This window comes from Channa argus, chromosome 23 (genome assembly GCF_033026475.1).
Source record: "Channa argus isolate prfri chromosome 23, Channa argus male v1.0, whole genome shotgun sequence".
Classification (NCBI taxonomy): domain Eukaryota; kingdom Metazoa; phylum Chordata; class Actinopteri; order Anabantiformes; family Channidae; genus Channa; species Channa argus.
Window position 1 is genome coordinate 13,030,821 of NC_090219.1, and position 19,386 is coordinate 13,050,206.

At 39.1% G+C, this 19,386-nt stretch overlaps 1 protein-coding gene and 1 pseudogene across 3 annotated transcripts in view; both read right to left on the reverse strand.

The window, feature by feature from the left end:
* nup160 (nucleoporin 160) overlaps window positions 1-19,386 on the reverse strand; it is a 42,984-nt gene that overhangs the window by 17,462 nt on the left and 6,136 nt on the right. For all 3 annotated transcript variants that reach the window (XM_067492966.1, XM_067492965.1, XM_067492964.1), the window contains exons 4-19: window positions 12,680-12,902; window positions 11,434-11,624; window positions 11,094-11,330; window positions 9,598-9,695; window positions 9,347-9,431; window positions 8,984-9,052; window positions 8,706-8,789; window positions 8,342-8,512; window positions 5,433-5,532; window positions 4,889-5,054; window positions 4,023-4,156; window positions 3,754-3,914; window positions 3,248-3,384; window positions 2,945-3,015; window positions 2,362-2,512; window positions 1,589-1,658 (exon numbers count right to left, since the gene is read on the reverse strand). In XM_067492966.1, coding sequence (XP_067349067.1) covers window positions 1,589-1,658; window positions 2,362-2,512; window positions 2,945-3,015; window positions 3,248-3,384; window positions 3,754-3,914; window positions 4,023-4,156; window positions 4,889-5,054; window positions 5,433-5,532; window positions 8,342-8,512; window positions 8,706-8,789; window positions 8,984-9,052; window positions 9,347-9,431; window positions 9,598-9,695; window positions 11,094-11,330; window positions 11,434-11,624; window positions 12,680-12,902 — 2,148 coding nt within the window. The remainder of the gene's footprint in view (window positions 1-1,588; window positions 1,659-2,361; window positions 2,513-2,944; window positions 3,016-3,247; window positions 3,385-3,753; window positions 3,915-4,022; window positions 4,157-4,888; window positions 5,055-5,432; window positions 5,533-8,341; window positions 8,513-8,705; window positions 8,790-8,983; window positions 9,053-9,346; window positions 9,432-9,597; window positions 9,696-11,093; window positions 11,331-11,433; window positions 11,625-12,679; window positions 12,903-19,386) is intronic.
* On the reverse strand, window positions 14,565-19,318 carry LOC137108430 (uncharacterized; annotated as a pseudogene).

A 19,386-nucleotide genomic window follows, 5' to 3' on the forward strand; every position in this document is an offset into this window, starting at 1 on the left:
AGACTCAATTTAAGACTACTGTAAACTCTGTGGTAAATGACTGCTTTTCGCTTTCTCTGTTGTTAGCACACTTACCTTAAAACTGACACTTCATCATTTCTGTTTTCAAACTTAAATCAAATGTAAAACAAGGGTGTAAAAATACACTTATGTCAACAAGCAACAGTGACAGCCCTCCTTTTGTGAAGACCACCAAGTCTATCTATGCGAGTCCATCGACTTCTCTTCAACTATCCTACGACCTGTTCTCCAAATCCCATCCTCTCCAGTCTACTTCAAGCAGCTGCACCCACACTAATCCCAGCCATTACCCCAATCATTAACACCAGCTAGTCTTGTTTCAAAAGTTCTCTCTCCACAGGATCTATCTATATTAAATTCCTAGGTTCCATCATCCACTCACATGGCTTTTCCCATCATTACTATGCTGAGGACATACAGCTGTTCTGGTCCTTTACACTGGAAGACTCCACTGTCCAATCATGTATTTCTGCCCATTTCTGCTTGATGAAAGAGACACTTCTTCAACTCTCCAAGACAGTCCTAGTCTTCACAGCCGGACATTCAATATAACAAAACAACGGGTCTTCAATGATTGGCCCCGCCAATTCTGCCAGAGATCTGGGAGTCATCGAAGACCAACCTAGTTTTACTGGCCACAGGTTGTCTGTCTCTAGTGCATGCAGATTTGCCCTTTACAACATCATCTTCCTAAGCACTTAAATCTATTAACAAACTAAACAAACAAAAAACCTTCCTTTCTGGCGTTTCTCACACTTAAATGTGTACAATTTTCTGATAGGACTTGGCTTTGGTGTTTTCTCCTTGACTTAGATTTTTGCTTGCCTTGTACCACACTAAATGACTGAATGTAAATGTAGAAAAGCGCTCTACCTTTCAGAATACCCAACCCAACTCATTGTGTAGATGCTGGTTATATCTCATCACATCTAATGCAGTTTTTAATCCGCCAAAAAGGATACATCACACCACTTTTCAGATCTCTGCACTGGCTTCCTGAAGCCTGCCCACATGAGGTTTAAAGCCGTCTCTTGCCTACAGAGTGGTCAACTTAACAGCACCTGCCTAACTTGGCTCCCTCATTCAATTCTACATTCAGGTCCCTCCCGCACAATTTGCCCTGCCAATGAATGGCGTCTGATGGTCCCATCAAAATACAAAAGATCCCGAGCAAAGGTCCCACTTTGGTGGAAAGAGTTATCAAACTGTCCACACTCGGCAGCCTCACTCCCACTATTCAAAAACATCTCTCTTCCACAACTTCCGTCTCATGAAATCGAAACACTTTTCATACAGCTTTGCTTTAATGCTTTCACAGAGATAAACGTCTCTGCCAAATGATTAAATGTTTAAAATACAGAAGTTAAAACTTAACTTCCAGCTAAGTAGTTATAGTTAAATATCAACACTGTAAAGACTATGAAAGCAATATTCTGCTTATATCAGATGTTCTTCCCTAATTTCATGTATCTGAGGATCAGTATGTGCTACCATCAGAACAACAGAGTAAAAAGAAAAATTATCAGAACTAATGTCAATACCTATAAAATAATGAAAACAAACAAACCTGCAGCTGGGTGTACTGACAGTTTGCCATCAGACACTCAGGAAACTGGAAACCAGAGTTACTGGGCCAACTGGGTTAAAGTTAAGATTGAACAACACACAGCTGAAGACAGGTGGAGTTAGTAACACCTAAGTGTTTAAAATACAGAAATATTCATTTATGGTAAACATGTATGTAGATCAAAGTGTCATTAACATGTATTTAGTATTAACAATAGAGCACCTAAGCATGTTGGTGAACGTTTCCTATTTCATTAAAATTGCTACACTTAATTATCTAGATTGTCGCGCCAGCCAGTCAGATTTGTATTGCCATAGTCACACAATTAACCAAAAATATTTCTCCACAGGCCAAACTAAAAAAAAAAAAAGGTATTTGGCATGCTTGCTCTGTGGACTGTTTTCTTAATTCCAATGCAAACTGATTTCACATCTGTGGCTGTTTTTTCTATTTATACTGATACATACATTAGACTGATTAAATGGAGACATTTAGTGCTGGAATCAAATTAGATAAATAATATTTGTCTTTTTTAAAAGGGACATTAGAGGACTCAAAGAGTTTTGAGCTTATAGCCCGTTTAATTACTAGAAGACAAACTGGTTTAGAATAGCACATTGTTCTCCATAGATCTATCCTATTAAATGTTTTCTTTTTTTAAAAACAAAATTTTCAAGAATAAGAATAAAATAAGCATGCCCTCAGATTCCCCTAGAGGGTTCAGGCCCACCCACCATGTAGACTAATGTGTTGTTAATGTGTATTAAGGATACAGAAGCTGAGCAAGCAGCTGCACAACGCTGGAGACCAAATGGGGCCACAGAAGCAGAGAGCCGCTCTGCTGCTGGTTGTAGATATAAGAGACTATTATCTTCCTGGCCACAGTCTGATAAAACAGCTCCACGACTGTCTGAGGACTCAGCACTGCAGACACACAGATGTACAAAGATATACAATGTGACACACAGAAGGCCATGTTTATTACATATTTAAAAACAATGTGATTTTGTGTGTTACATTTTAATGTGTTTACAAAAATATTCTAATTACTGTAAATCCCCATGGTTGTTGCCAATGTCAGTAGTAAATATTACACATGCTTAAAAACCTTGAGAAATATAAAAAAAAATAAAGGCTGTTGGAACCGTATTTTAAGACTTTAGCACAGCAAAGCTAGCAGACGTATTTACTTTTGTTGTTACTTATATCGAAATACCTACAAACCACACATTGTTTTTCCCCTAACTAGCTGCTTAACGAAAGCAGGGTTAACACGGTATATTTGCAGTATTCCAAGCACAAGTACACAAGAGCAGTATTTTTATCAGGACATCCCTAAATAGGAGCAGGCCTGACCTGATCGATTGGTAGAGAGCGCTGGACTGTCAGACAGCTCCAACACAGTCAGGTGCTGCAAGTTAGCATCTCTGAAACAAAAACATTTAACACCATGTGTAAAACCTGTCCAACTTTCAATTCCATAACACTGTTGTGTACTAAACATAGTCTCCTAAAATTAATCTATATAAACAAAAGCACCCACACCTGACAGTTTAATCACATGTAATTAAGTTTTATTACACACACACACACACACACACACACACACACACACGTGTATTTCTACTTGTATTCAGGTGTTTCTGTGATTGTACTCACATGATGTCTATGGGGACAGAGGAGGCGAGGCTCTGACTGATGTGTTTAAGGACGTGATATGAGGACAGAAGGTGGGAGCAGCGAGGAATCAGATCCTGCTGGAGCTGCAGCAGCTGGGCCCCCCCACCCAGAAAAACCTGAACACACACACACAACCTTTTCAGTAACAGAATCATTGAATTAACTGTTTTTCTCTGATCATGTTTTGCATGTGGAAAAACTGGTTGACGTTGAGTAACATTTTTTTTCCCCCTCAGTTTTAGAAATGTTTAATAAATACGTATTCAATTCGGGAATTACATATAGTGAGTGTCTTCAAACCCACAAAGAGCTTTATGCAGCCAGGTGAGTTTAAATATCTGATACAGTGGTCTGGAAGTTGACTAATAGTTTGCTGTGGCTCACCATAGAAACATTGTCAGGCTGGTTGTGTTTTGTATCATTCTTTTATCATGCTTTTTATGAACATGCATGTAAATATGTGTACTGTGTGTGCGTCTACATACATTGTCTCCAAAGCGCAAGTAGAGTTTCTGCAGGATGAGCAAGTCTCTGCAGAACAGTGCTCTGGTCATGGCCATGTGACACACAGCCTGACAGACAACAGACACTGCAGAGCTGCTGCCGTACAGCTGAGATAGGTTAATCCTTGTGTTCAGACTTTGACCTGTCAAAGATACAAACATTTTTAATATATTTAAAATCTTATAAAGTCACAACATGGTGTGTTTAAGGTTCAACAGCATGGTGACACAAAACCTGAAAACCCTCATACCAGGAGCGATGGGTCCTTCTCCGGTAATGTCAGAGTCTGTCTCCAGGTCCAGCTCCCTTAGTAGGACAATCATGGCTGCCATTGGGTTCCTAATGTCCTGCAGCTTGTTCTGGATGTCCTCGATCACATTATCACTGCAGGACATAGACACAGAAACATTAGTAGTATTTCGATTCAAGATTCAAACAACTGTATTGATCTCATTGGGAAATTGTGTTGCCTTTTCACAGCTTCTCGCCAAGTGAAAAGTAGAAAGAACATGGGGAGGAAAAAAACAAAACAAAAAACCTTCCACCAAACCAAGACTATAGACAAGTAAGCTTGAGGAGTAAATGAAATAAAAACAATACTATTTGTCATTTTGACAGGAGGGGGATGAGTTGAACAGTTTAATGGCCACCGACAGGTTTTTATATTGGAGATGTTAGATTTAGAGATTGTTTAATGATGTTTAATGTTTTACCACAGACAAATATGGAATCTGGGCAGACAACAAATTGGTTTTGTTTTAGAAATGACACGAGAATAATGAATTTGAACAGAATCAGGTTCAAAATATGTTAACCAATCAACAGCTTTCAGCTTGTCCTTTCAGGGCTTGCCACAGTAAAACGTGTTCTGCACATTGATATGGCAGAAGTTTTTACGCCAGATGCAATTCCTGTCGCAACCCCCACAGTGGGCCACACCTGGTGGGGTGGGATTCAAACCCGCTGTCTTCTGCATCCCAATGCCCAATGCTCTACCACTGAGCCCCCGTTAGGTTCATGATAATAGCAAATTAATAGTTTTATTTTAGCACAATATTAATCCAGAAAAGCGTAAATCAGATGGCAGTGACAACAACAATACATAAAATAACTGACTTGTTGTTGGACAACATATTCTCCAGGATGAGCTCTGCAGCATTCTCGGGTGACTCCAGATGTTGCAGAGCTTTTTCCATCACATATGCCATCTCTCCAGAAACTGCATCACTGACCATTCGCAGGCACTGAACAAGCTGCAGCACGTCACGCCCCCCCTCCAGGTCTGAGGATCATAAAGATGCATTCAACTAAATTATACACAGTCTGAAGAAAATAAAATAAAATTCAGACTTTTATTTCAAAGGGGAAAGTTTTATGTTTTAATGTCAAAATGTCAGTGACTACCACATCATTTAGCCATTTTTTTTTTAAATTAACAAATCCAGGTCTGTGCTGTAAGTTTTTATATATATATATATATATATATATATATATATATATATATATATATATATATATATATATATATATATATATATATATATATATATATATATATATATATATATATATATATATATATATATATATATATATATATATATATATATATACACACACACACACACACACACACATATAAAATTAAAAATAAAGATACCCTCAGTGATGGGTGTCTCCTCCTCTGACGACAGATACTCGTCGTAGGAAAGGTACAAATGATCCACAGCGAAGCATGGGAGCAGGAAGGAGATGAAGCCCTGAGACACATAAAAAAAAAAGAAGATTTAAGCGATTTCACAGCAAATCAATAATTCGCTTCATGTCAGCAAGATTCTGGTGGTTTACCTATCTGATGTTAGTTTACTATGCTAAGGTGAAATCACACTGACTGATAAAGTTCTTTACAATAGATCTTTGGGGATTCACAGGCACCAAAAAGAGTTTACTAGATGCAATAAACAGTCAGGAATATTAATAAATTAATATTTCCAATCACGTGAAGAGGCTAATGAACATGAGCAAAAGGACAGGCAAATAGGAAAAAATCCTTATCTGTTAGTAGGCAGGATCTATGTGTCAACATGAAAAAAAAAACACATATTATGTTAAACTGTTTCCCACATATGCATACGTCAAGTCTATTTAGCCAAGAGAGTGACAATTCTATATTTAGGTGGTCATAGATCACTATCGTTGCATTCCATTTGAAACCTGACCTAGAGCTGTAAGACGTCTGATCCATTTATCAACAGTCTGAATCATATTTTGTAATCTACTGTATGGGACCTGCACATAGCTGGGGAAATGTGCATCAACAAAGCACAGCTGTCTGTAGGCAAAGATTGTCTCTATGAGGTGAGCAGTAGCACTATAAGACCTGTAAACAATCACATAGGAATGAGGGCATGGTATCAAAAACCAAACCACCAACTAATCCTTCATTTTCAATTCAACTTTATTCATATAGCGCCAATTCACAACAATGTCATCTCAAGGCACTTTACAGCTTCATTACATTATACAGCTCTAATGTTAGCTTTGAATGAGGACCTGTGTTTAAAGTTAGTAGCTGTTAGGAAATAAACTTTGCCTGAGACAGTAGGCTGTTAATGTGTAAATACTAAGCTGAGGTGCAAACTGTGAGGGTCCAAAAATGTGACACCATTTTTCTTATGTACAAGGAAATTTTTTTTTACAAATACTGTAAAACACTAGTACAAAGAAAAAGAGTAAAAAGAAAACTTTACAATTTATCATCCAAACTCTATTAATTACTGAATTATTGTATTAATATGAAGTTTACTGTTCAATGCTAAAATAAATTTAAATTTAAGACTTTTTATGGACTACTTTAAATTAAATTTACGACCAGGCTATTTAATCTATAGGCACACAGGAAAATGGGTATGGGTAAAACAGAAAGTCACACTCAGTTTTAACCTACACTGAGCTTTGCCAACAAGCAAAGAAGAGGCAATTTATTGGAGCTATGACCAGAGAACCATGATGTAACATTTTTGCTTGTTGTGCTGCCACAATATCAGCATTGGCCACCAAATACTGACTCTTTTGCAAGTTGGTTAAAATCCTATTACAATATAGAGTTGCACGCAGTGTGTTTGATCTTAAAGTGTCCACATTTTAGATTACCTGGGCATTTTATTTTTCCATACTTCATTGTTACATACCAAGTTAAAATCATTTAAAATATCACCAATAAGCAAACTAGATAATTGAAACAGACTGACGATGTAAGGAGTATTATCTCTAATCTACCAAAAGTTAAAATGTCCAAAAAGTTTTGTTTCAACTTTTCATTCATAGAACATTGAATATAAATATTTTTACCAGATAGCTAAAAATCTTGTGACTGTCAAAACTCCATTATGAAGTAGGCTGTCTTACCGTACATCTTCTTTTCCTTTCAGCTTTTCACTTTCAGGGGTTGCCACAGCAAATCATCTACCTCCATTTAACCCTATCCTCTACATCCTCTTCTCTCGCTCAAACTAACGTCCTCTCTCACTACATCCATAAATCTCAAAACTACATTCGTGGGCGACTGTTGTGCAGGAGGTAGCGCAGGTTTCCACCAATCCCACGGTTGTTGGGTTTGATCCCTGGCTCCTTCGGTCACATGTCATACGAGTGTCCTTGAGCAAGACACTAAACCCCAACATAGCTGCTCCCGGTAAGTATAGGCCAGCTGCATAGCAGCTCCCCCATCAGTTTGAGAGTTTGTTTGTGTGATTGCGAGTGCAAATGGGTTAATGAAAAACAGTGTTAAGTGCTTTGAGTGCCAACAGGTAGAAAAGCGCTATATAAGTGCAGACCATTTACCAAAGATATTGTAGTAAAAGCTTATTGCCTATGACCTGACACACGGCACTCCTGGCAAGAGTACCCGGGCAAACACTGTACAGTTCAACCAAATTTTAGCCCTGATCCCACTGAGCACAACTGGTTGTTTGTTGTGTAGTTATGTGGATTGTAAAATGAAGCGAATCACAAATCATGTTTAAAATTGATACTAAAGTGAACAGAAATAATTATTTTTTTCCATGACTGAAATTTTTTAGGGGTGTCAAGGTTCCATGACTGTTCAAACCCTGTTTGACACACCTTGCTAAAAACAGGATCATACAAACAGGATTTCTTGCACCACAAATTGCAGGATCAGCTGATTGCTTTTCTGAAGAGATCCCAGTCTGGATTGACAGTTTTGTATACTATAGAGAAACTCAGTCCATTCTGATTGTTGAGGTGTTAAATGTTATACAATTTACCTCATATAGACCATCATTGCCTGTTTCTTTACCAATGTGCATAGAGCATTTGTCCTGTCATTAGTTTAAATTACAAAATTAACAAACAAAAGCAGATCTGAGCTGCTATTTGACATTTTAAGCAACAAACAAGGTGGTCAACTATACCTGAGTGGGTCACCCAAATATATTGTATGTTTGGGAATCACTAGGTATATCTTTGCTTCTGGGTTCTGCATGCTCTTTTCTATGTAATACCCAATCCGTACAATTCTTTTAAAATAGAGTTCTCTGTCCTCACCTTCCTTAACAGACAGACCATGGAAGTGTGTTGGCTCACAGTCAGACCCACAGGTGTGGACAGAGCCTCCTGATACTGCAGACAGCAGGCGTGGAACTTAGACCAGAACTCCACCTGCAGCTGACGGTATTCCTCCTGAGAAAACTCAAATTCTGTCACACTGCTCTGCAGCTGGTGGGTGAGGCAATGGCAAAGAGAGGGGGAGGAAGGGACAGAGGGTTAGGACTAGAACAAAAAACTGATCATGTGTCACTGACACTGGTTTTACAAACTTCCAACTAATTTCACACATCTCACAAAAAACAACCAAAAAGGTGTTTTTCCATTAAACCTTGTCAGGCAAAGTAAATCTTGTATATTTTACCTCACTCTCCACGGCCACTGTTACCTCCTTCTTTAGATTCTCCCAGGCCAGATCTGTGATTCTCTCTGAGCCTCTACGGTAGATCTGTACCACAAAGAACATCTAATCATAATCATCTCAATATTTGGATTAAACACTGCATAAAAAAATATGTCTTTCAGGAACAGTGTTTCATTTATAATTTCATATTTGGTCATGATTTCATTAAATTTCATCTGGTGCTTTCCTTCTTTTGCAAAGAGAGTGAAACAGAGAAAACACAGCAGGTACATTCTCACCTGGAGAGCTTTAACTAAGGCTGAAGCACTGAAGTGGAGAGGAGAGAAGAGAACCTCAAGATACGTCTCCTGGTCACACAAAACAAAAATAAGATGAATCCCAAAAGGAAAAGTCAGTAAACTGAGCTTTACTTTTCCTGGTTTATACATTTTAAAGAAAATTGACTAGATGGACTAGTTGGCTAGCAAGGTAGCAGGTTCATGCACTCACTGGCTGCATTTCTCAGTGTCAGGGAATTGTCAAGGGTATTAGTCCATATGAGAGTTAGTACCAACATCATCTCAGCTGAGTTCGTAGGAGTCTACATTACCGCTCAACATGTAACATTCAGAGACAAACAGAGAGAAAGGCACAGGTCTTACTCTGGGGTCCTGGTCCACTCCAATATGGACTTCTTCCTCTGGTGGAGGCTGAACAAACACCTGGTTCCACTGACCTGCTGAGTTACTGTAAAACACGCAAACACACACAGACTAAAACCCATCATTTAGACATATATTTTTTTATATATTATTTACATCAGAATTTGCCTCAAATCTAAAGTATTTCCAGAATGTGTGTGTGTGTAGTCTTATTTGCCTCCTGTTGTGTGAACTGTGATATTCCTACTCACTGTTCAAAGTTGATGTATTTAATAACAGTGGTGTTAGAGTCGTCCACCCACAAACCCCAGATGTCTGTGGTGGTCAAAGCAAAATCCACCAGAGTTTCCTGTTCGCAGACAGACAAGGTTTTAATTCATAATATAAAGGTAGGGGTATAGAGATTATGTGATACAGATTGGAATTTAAATACAACCATAAATAAAGCCACATTGGTTGAAAACTAAAATTCAAACTATAAGGTTAACTATGTTAACAGGGATACTGATACTATACCAGAGAACATTAGAAGAAAAGCCCAAGATACCTAAGATATGTGTAAGCTAATGTGTTTAAAATGTAGTCTTTATGAAGTTGTCAAATTATAATAGCAGCTAAAAAGTGGGTGATTTCAGAATAATATATTACAGAAAGTTTCATTATTATGTCATTAGTGTGTATACATCACTGTTGCAGCTGTAAAGCTGAAGGTGATTTACCGTACATTATATAATATACTTATTGTGATTAATTCCCAATCACATACATCCATAAAGTGATACATTTATTATCTGACATCATTTTGTTCTGATACCCTGCTTCTGAAAAGCAACCAAAGCGGTCAAATAAAAAAATAGCAGACTAAATACTACAATATATCCCTCCAAAGTGTAGCTACAGTTACTTCAAAATAAGAACGTGTACTATGTGAGCAAATGTACTTAGTTCCAACAACACACTTTATATAATGTGTACTTTAAACTGAAGCTAAATTAAATCTGATAATCAGCCCTAAACTCTGCTTGATTTTAGTAAAGGATCAGAATGCGCAGGAGGCACACGATTATTGAAAAATTTGGCTGTGGGAAAGAGTGTTTTGTTTACAGCATATCAGAGCGGTGCATCTTATTTAAAAAATAAAAAATAAAAAATACATTAAAAAAAGGAGTATCACTTGACTACAATAAATGCACTCACTCCATCTCGTTTAATTGTGATAATTCAGGTTAGAGCAGCATGCTGCACTCACAAGTTCAGGCACATAATACAAAAATTGTAATAGGGCGCTCAGATGTAAAATTTTAACTTGTACTCAGTCTGGGGAAAAGTGGTATTCGGATATCCATTATAAAGTTTTGTACAAATTGACTTATATTTAAGAAGAAAGATCAAAGTTAGTACATACGAGCACTGAGGACAGTATCAGTTTAAAAACACAAACACTGTGTTAGGAAGTGAATATTGCTCCTATTTGTCATAAATGTACCATTTCTTAAATAATAATTGAGTAATATTATTATAATAATTACATCCTGTTTGCAGTGTAAAGACACCATTATTGGATTCCTATAATACTGACGACGCCTCAATAACATCACAATTCTGAATTAAGTTCTGCAGCCTTTTTATCTGATTTGTCGTGGATTTATGGATATTTATTTGGATGAAATTATGTCGTCAGGTAGTGGAAATCAAAATGAATCATATTGACATGTTTCCTGCCTGTGCGTCTACATGTGTACTTTACCTGCGTGGTGAAGAGGGAAGAGATGTGTTCGAGACTGTAGTGGCTGTTGTCGGTGGCAACCAGCTGCAGCACAGTGAATTGTCCTCTGCCAGGTACAGCGAGGTAAACACACAAACACAGGCCGGTGGTGGAGGAGAAAGCCAGCCTCAGACGGTGGCCCTGACCTGACAGACGTTTCACTCCCTTACAGGCCGGCATGTAATCCAGCATGTCGGCCTCCAGCAGACATGCCTGCTCCTGTGGATGGGGGTAAAATTAGTTACGCAAAACTTCACCTGTGAGGTTGGGTCACAGTACACAGTCAAGTTCACTGTACAAATACATAAAATGAGGTTCTAACCCTGAAGGACCACATGCGCAATTTGTGGTCGTGACATAGGGCAAAGATGAAAGAGTCTTCTTCCAGCTCTCGGGCAGCCAGACTGAGGGCCAAATCAGCAGGACCATGTTCCCCCCGGAGGGCTGTGGGCATCCAGCCAGACAACCTTTGCATCATTGAACTCCTCTTCAGCTCCAACAGCGAAATGCTTCCTGGAACAACCAAACATGCCGTTACTGAGGTAAGAGGTAAAACTTAACCAGACCTCTGATTTAGAGCCTGATACTTGTCTCTTAAAATAACTACACATGAAATGTTTTTAATGGCTAATAAATAAACTAAAATAAACAGGTATGTACTGAGCTGCCAGTGTGTCCAGCAAAGAGCACTGTGACTCTACTCTTACTGTCACAGCTAACTGTTGATATGGATATTTTAACCTAACAACCTGATTGACAGTAACATTCCCCTCATCTCCTTTTTATTGCTTAAATAAACATGCCAGTAGCATGTCTAATATCTTTAAAACAATACAATTCTAATGAGCGTATTACTTTTTCTTCCACTTTGTCAAAAGACACAGCAGTAACATCACCAGGTCTGTATATTTCCATTTACAAAACATTAACCATCCCTGTCCCTAACTCACCCACCATGCTCTACCATCCTTGTTCACAACCTCATCACCTCTTGTATTGACTATTGTAACTCTCTCCCATCATAAGCTCTACATGGTTCAACATTCAGCTGCTCAATCATCATCAAAATGCCCTCATTTCATCAAATCACCTCTATCCTACAGCAACTCCAATTGCTCCCAGTTAAATAAAGAATAGAATTAAAAATTCTCCTGTACACCTTTAACTATGCCTCTCCATATCTGTCACATACCCCGCTCTCAGATAATCAGCATCAAGACTTACCAGAGTCAAACATACCTGTTTAAGATTGCCTACTCACTATACGTGCAATTGCATTGTCATTCTTTTTTAAACGTATGTAGCTTTTAATTATCGTCTTACCCAATTTGTTTGGATTGTTTTGTATAGTGTCCTTGAGTGTTCAGAAAGGTGCTTATAAATAAAATGCATTACTATTAGTTACTGTGTTGCTAAATTAGATACTACCAATTAGTGGAAGTTTTGCATTTCTGTTGTACTTCAAGTGTGGAGGTTTTTTCAAAAAAGCATGTTTTATTCAAAATCCACTGTTTACAGAGTCAAAACAATGGTGTCACTGTCCACATACTTTAATATAAAAACCTTACCTTGTGTGTCATGAGGTGGCAGAGTCACCACCACGATGCCTCCGGCAGGTGAAGCCAGGGTGTAGTGAGCCTCTCCCCGGTGACTAAGCCAGGCAGTGGAGGTGGTGGGCCCCCCAGTGTGTCCCACTAAACTTGGGATGATGGCACTGTGGGAGGGGTCCTGGAGACTCAGCTTCCCCACATCAGTGAAAATGGACTGCATGTGAAGCTCCGTCACAAGCTCCTAGACACAACACAGGAGAAGTGTTTGACACTGATTACTTCAATTCAACTTTATTTATATAGCGCCAATTCACAACAAAGTCATCTCAGGGCACTTTACAGAATAAAGTCAAGATTATAAAGATATATAAAGAGAACCCAACAATTCCCCCTGGAGCAAGCCATAGGCAACAGTGGAGAGGAAAAACTCCCTTTAACGGAAGAAACCTCCAGCAGAACCAGGCTCAGGGTGGACGGCCATCTGCCTCGACCGGTTGGGGTGAGTGGAAAGGGGAGAGAGAAAAGAACAGAGCAACAAAAGCAACAACAAAACATCGGGCAGATTGGTAGGATCAGTAGCTTCACGCTGGAAGACACACAGCTTCAAAGCCGGGGGACACCTGCAGAAAGGGACAGAGAGAGGGGGACAGAGGAGGACAAAGACAACTACGGGAGAGAACACACAGAGTTAATGACATACAGTGGTGACAATTGCTGGATGAGAGGAGAGGAGAGATGGTCAAGAGGACGAAAGGAGCTCAGTGCATGGGGGGGTGGGTCCGGTCCCCCAGCAGTCTAAGCCTATGGCAGCATAACTATAACTAACTATATGCTTTATTAAAAAGGAAGGTTTTAAGCCTAGACTTAAAAGTAGAGAGGGTGTCTGCTTCCCGAATCTGAACTGGGAGCTGGTTCCACAAGAGAGGAGCTTGATAGCTAAAGGCTCTACCTCCCATTCTACTTTTGGAAATTCTGGGAACCACAAGTAGGCCTGCATTCTGAGAGCGAAGTGGTCTACTGGGATGATATGGTGCTATGAGGTCTTCTAAATATGATGGAGCCTGACCATTCAGAGCTTTATATGTAAGAAGCAGGGTTTTAAATTCTATTCTACATTTAATGGGAAGCCAATGGAGAGAAGCTAGTGAAGGTGAAATATGATCTCTCTTGCTAGTTCCAGTCAGCACTCTTGCTGCAGCATTTTGGATTAATTGCAGGCTCTTTAGGGAGTTACTGGGGCACCCTGAAAGTAGGGAATTACAGTAGTCCAACCTAGAGGTAACAAATGCATGGACCAGTTTTTCGGCATCACTTTGAGACAGGATGCTCCTAATTTTGGCAATGTTCCGTAGGTGGAAGAAGGCTGTTCTAGAGATTTGTTTTATATTTAGTTAAAGGATAGATCCTGATCAAAAATAACTCCAAGGTTCCTTGCAGTAGTACTGGAGGCCAGACTTATGCCATCTAGTGTAACAATATGGTTGGACATCATATCTCTGAGATTTTTGGGCCCAAATACTATGACTTCAGTTTTGTCTGAGTTTAAAAGTAAAAAATTGTGGGAAATCCAGGCCTTTATGTCTTGTAGGCATGCTTGAACCTTTATTAACTGATTATTTTCATCTGGTTCCATAGATAAATATAGCTGGGTATCATCAGCATAACAGTGGAAATTTATGGAGTGTTTTCTAATAATGTTGCCTAAAGGAGACATATATAAAGTAAAAAGTATTGGTCCTAACACAGAGCCTTGTGGAACTCCATAGCTAACCTTTGTGTGCATGGAGGATTCATCATTAACATGAACAAATTGAAATCTATCAGATAGATAAGATTTAAACCAACCTAGTGCAGTTCCTGTAATTCCAATTTCATGTTCCAGTCTCTGTAATAAAATGTTATGATCAATGGTATCAAATGCAGCACTAAGATCTAACAGAACAAGTATAGAGATGAGTCCAGTATCTGAGGCCATGAGAAGATTGTTGGTGACTTTTACCAGTGCTGTTTCTGTACTATGATGAACTCTAAATCCTGACTGAAAGTATAGACTGAAATTATTCCTATGAAGGTGATCACATAATTGTTTTGCGACTACTTTTTTAATTATTTTAGAAATAAAGGGGAGATTAGATATTGGTCTGTAATTGGCTAAAACACCTGGGTCAAGACAGGGTTTTTTAAGTAATGGTTTAATTACAGCTACCTTATAGGCCTGTGGTACATAGCCTGTTTCTAAAGAGAGATTTATGATATCTAATATGAATGTATCTATTAAGGATAAAGCTTCCTTGAGCAGCTTAGTTGGAATAGGGTCTAGCAGACAGGTTGTTGGTTTAGATGAGGTAATAATTGAAGTTAGCTCAGAGAGATCTATGGGTAAAAAGCAGTCTAACAGGGAGTGGGGCCTTATCGATGACACTAGCACTGTTGAACATGAAGATCTATCTGTAATTTTTGGGGGGAGGATCTGGTGAATTCGTTCTCTAATAGCTACAATTTTATTCATAAAGAAAGTCATGAAGTCATTGCTGCTCAAAGTTAAGGGAATAGTAGGCTCAACAGAACTATGGCTCTTAGTCAGCCTGGCTACAGTGCTGAACAGAAACCGGGGGTTGTTCTTGTTTTCTTCTATTAATGATGAATAATATGCTGTTCTGGCATCACTGAGAGCTTTTTTGTACATTTTTAAACTATTTTTCCAGGCTAAATGAGATTCTTCTAACTTTCTGGAACGCCACTTCCTTTCTAACTTTCGTGTTTCCTGTTTTAAGTTGCGTGTTTGTGAACTATACCATGGAGATCGCCTCTGCTGGTTTACTGCCTTCTTTTTTAGAGGGGCAACACTATCGAGTATTGTACGTAGTGAGGCTGCAGAATTGTCAACAAGATAATCTACTTGTGCAGGAGTAACATTAAGGAGACTACTTTCCATTGTATTAACATATGGTGAAGCAAATGATGAAGAAATTATTTCTTTAAATTTGTTGACAGCTTTTTCACTTAAGCATCTGCTATAGTGGAATTTTTCCCTAACTGCTATATAGTCTGTTATTGTAAATTCAAATGTTATTAAAAAATGGTCAGACAGAAGAGAGTTGTGAGGAAATATGGTTAAATTATCCGCTTCAATTCCATACGTAAGGACAAGGTCTAACGTGTGACTAAAACAGTGAGTGGGTTTATTTACATTTTGGGAAAAACCAATTGAATCTAATAATGAATTAAAGGCAGTGCTCAGGCAGTTACTGTCAGCATCTACATGAATGTTAAAGTCACCCACTGTAATGACTTTATCTGTACTAAGCACTAAATCAGATAGAAAATCAGAAAATTCAATCAAAAACTCTGAATAAGGGACTGGAGGACGGTACACGATAACAAATAATAGTGGTTTTTGAGTTTTCCTGTTTGGGTGTGAAACGCTAAGAGTAAGGCTCTCAAATGAGTTATAACTATGTTTAGGTCTAGGGTTTATTGATAAGCTAGAATGGAAGATTACTGCAACTCCTCCACCTCGGCCTGTGCTTCTAGGAACATGATAATTAATATGACTTGGGGGGGTTGACTCATTTAAACTGACATATTCTTCCTGATGCAACCAAGTTTCAGTGAGACAGAATAAATCGAATTGATGATCACTTATTAAGTCATTTACTAACAGAGATTTAGAAGAGAGAGATCTGATATTTAATAATCCACATTTAATAGTTTTGGGGTTTTGTTCTGTAAGAGGAGTAGTCTTAACTATTATTAGGTTATTATGATTAACTCCTCTTGTTGTCATATTTACTTTATGTAATTTAGGTCGGGGAACAGACACAGTCTCTATAGGTATGTGGGAGTTGTGGGGGGGTGACGATTGTAAGGACACTGCAGAGAGGCGTGTAGGACTGGATCTCTGCATCCTAGGCTCAACTCTGGATTGTCATACTTTTGGTTGTTTAATAAAACCAGCCATATTTCTGGATAAGAAAGCTGCACCATCTAAAGTAGGATGGATGCCATCTCTCCTAATCAGCCTAGGTTTTCCCCAAAAACGTTTCCAATTGTCTATGTAGCCCACATTGTTTGCTGGACACCACCTAGACAGCCAGCGGTTGAATGACGACATGCGGGTGTACATGTTGTCACTGGTCAGATTTGGCAGGGGGCCAGAGAAAATTACGGAGTCCGACATTGTTTTGGCAAAGTTACACACCGATTCAACGTTCATTTTAGTGACCTCCGATTTGCGTAATCGGGCGTCATTAACTCCCACGTGAATAATAATATTACTGTATTTACTTTTATCCTTAGCCAGGAGTTTCAAATATGATTCAACGTCGCCCGCTCTGGCCCCAGGAAGACATTTGACTACGGCCGCTGGAGTCTCTAACTTCACGTTTCTGACTATGGAGCTGCCAATTACCAGAGTTGGTTTCTCAGCGGGTGTGTCGCTGAGTGGGGAAAATCGGTTAGAAACGTGAACCGACTGGTGGTGAACCTCGGGCGTCTGTTTAGCATTAGATCTCTTACGAACCGTCACCCAGCCAGACTGGCTTCCCGGCTGCTCGGGAACTGCCGGGGGACAGCTAGCAGGGGCTACGCTAGGTCAGCCCGCACCAGCTACCGGGGCCTGACTAGCTGAGTTGTTTTCCATGGTGCGGAGCCGTGCTTCCAATTCCGTGAGCCTCATCTCCAAAGCTGCAAAAACCTTACACTTATTACATATACCATTATCACTAAAGGAGGCAGAGGAAAAACTGAACATAAGACACACCGAGCAAGTGAGAGAAGGAGAGACAGAGGGAGACAGAGAAGCCATTGCTAATGGATAACCGCTAAGCTAACGAAGCTAATATAAGTGAAATGTGGAATTTGTAAACTTTAGCTGGTTATGTTTTGCAAAAGCAGGTGCTTGTGTAATACAAGCGTATGTTACGACTAAGTATTAATTCTTGTGCGAAGAAACCACTTAAGTAAAAATAACAGCTACAATTAATCAGTAAACAATCCTTCGGTAGAAACCCAAGAGTGTGCAGAAACAGGAAGTGACGCGATACGCTTACCGCACGAGCAGCCAATCTTTTTTTTCAAGATTACAGTCTGACACACAGCAGGAAAACAATCTGAACACCTTTTGGGCAACTATCCGTGCATAAACCTTGACTGTGCTTATTGTTGCCACCTCACAGCTAGAAGGGTCCCCAGTTAGCACACAGCAGCTAGCTGTAACCTTTCTGGGTGGAGTTAGAATGTTCTCCCTGCGCTTGCATGAGTGATCTCTGGTTTCATTCTACAGTCCAAATGAGGACAGTATATATCTATATAGTGTGTATCAATATGCTGCTTTAGTATCATTTCAGAATCTGTTACATTCTGATGATTTATTTTACTTCTTGAGCATATGGTGATTAGGAAATCAGCCTATTGCATATACAGAATATTTGTCTGCTAGACAAAGAAAACTAGGCATTTTCTCCCAAAGGTGCAAACAATGCTTAACCCATCATCTAAACCCTGCCTACACCTCTTTGGTGTCACCAGTGAGAAATACTGCCTTTCCTCCTCATGACCCTCTGTCTCCTGTGGTTGCCTGGGTGACAAAGGACACAACCAGTGTTGACACCCCCAGCATCTGGGCACACTCAGTCTGCTTCAGGTTTTGAAAACCTTGAGGGATCCCAGCAATCCTCAAGTATGTAAAATTAAGCGTCATGTTAAGCTCTACGATAGGCTGATGACCTAAGTTAGCTCATCTTTCTGTTATTTTTCATGTCTTGAACACCATTATAAATTCCAAACTGGTCCTTCCTTGACCTGTATTTTATCTCACATGTATTTTTAGCGGCCTATTAGCATTAGTAATACTGAAACATTACACCATACAAAGTGCAGTATGTAGTTATTGTTTGAGGATGTAGTGAGTACAGCATGGATAGCTGTAAAATGAGTAGTAAGTACGTCAGCTGCAGTGTTTCCCCTTTAGTCAGAGACATGGCAGCCTGCCATCCTAACATAACCCCCTGCCATGCCTACATGACCAACGTATACTCATTTGATGCACCTGGGAGTCCATCAGGTTTCTCGCTCAGTGTCTCTTCTCTGCTTTAATCTGCTTTACTTCTTACAGCTCAAGTGAGAAAAATTAACAAACCTGGGAACACATGAAAGAAAGTGACCTGAGGAGATTGCTTTTAATGGATTTCACACATACACCAATGTTTATGGAAACAAGCCATTAGCTTCATTGATTCTTCAAGTTACATTGAGTTTGTGATACGTTTTCTCATTTCATGTGACCTTATTTTTTCTCATTTTTCATTTTCAATATGTTATTCATTAAAATGTATCACTAAATAGTGTCGTAATGGCTTAACCAAATTGATCACACAGTACTTGTCACAGCCCATTAGGTATGAAAAAAGGCATATCCCCTTCAATCACCAGTACTGACTGAAGATTAGCTGTCAAGATAACTTCAGTGCACCAAACCCTAAAGCATCTCATCTTAATTACAACACAAATAACCTTATGGTTAAGGCCTGGCAGTGTTGAACCCAGGACTTAATACTGGTATCAGTATCAGGATCAGGTAATCTCTAGCATGGACAGTAATTGTTTCTTACGGAAACCCAAGATTTTAACAAATATGCCACATAGTAGAGTGGTATCCGGCTGTTATGTTTTTAGAGGTTTTTGGAGATGTTCTTCAGCACAGACAAATGAGCTAATCCAGGCTG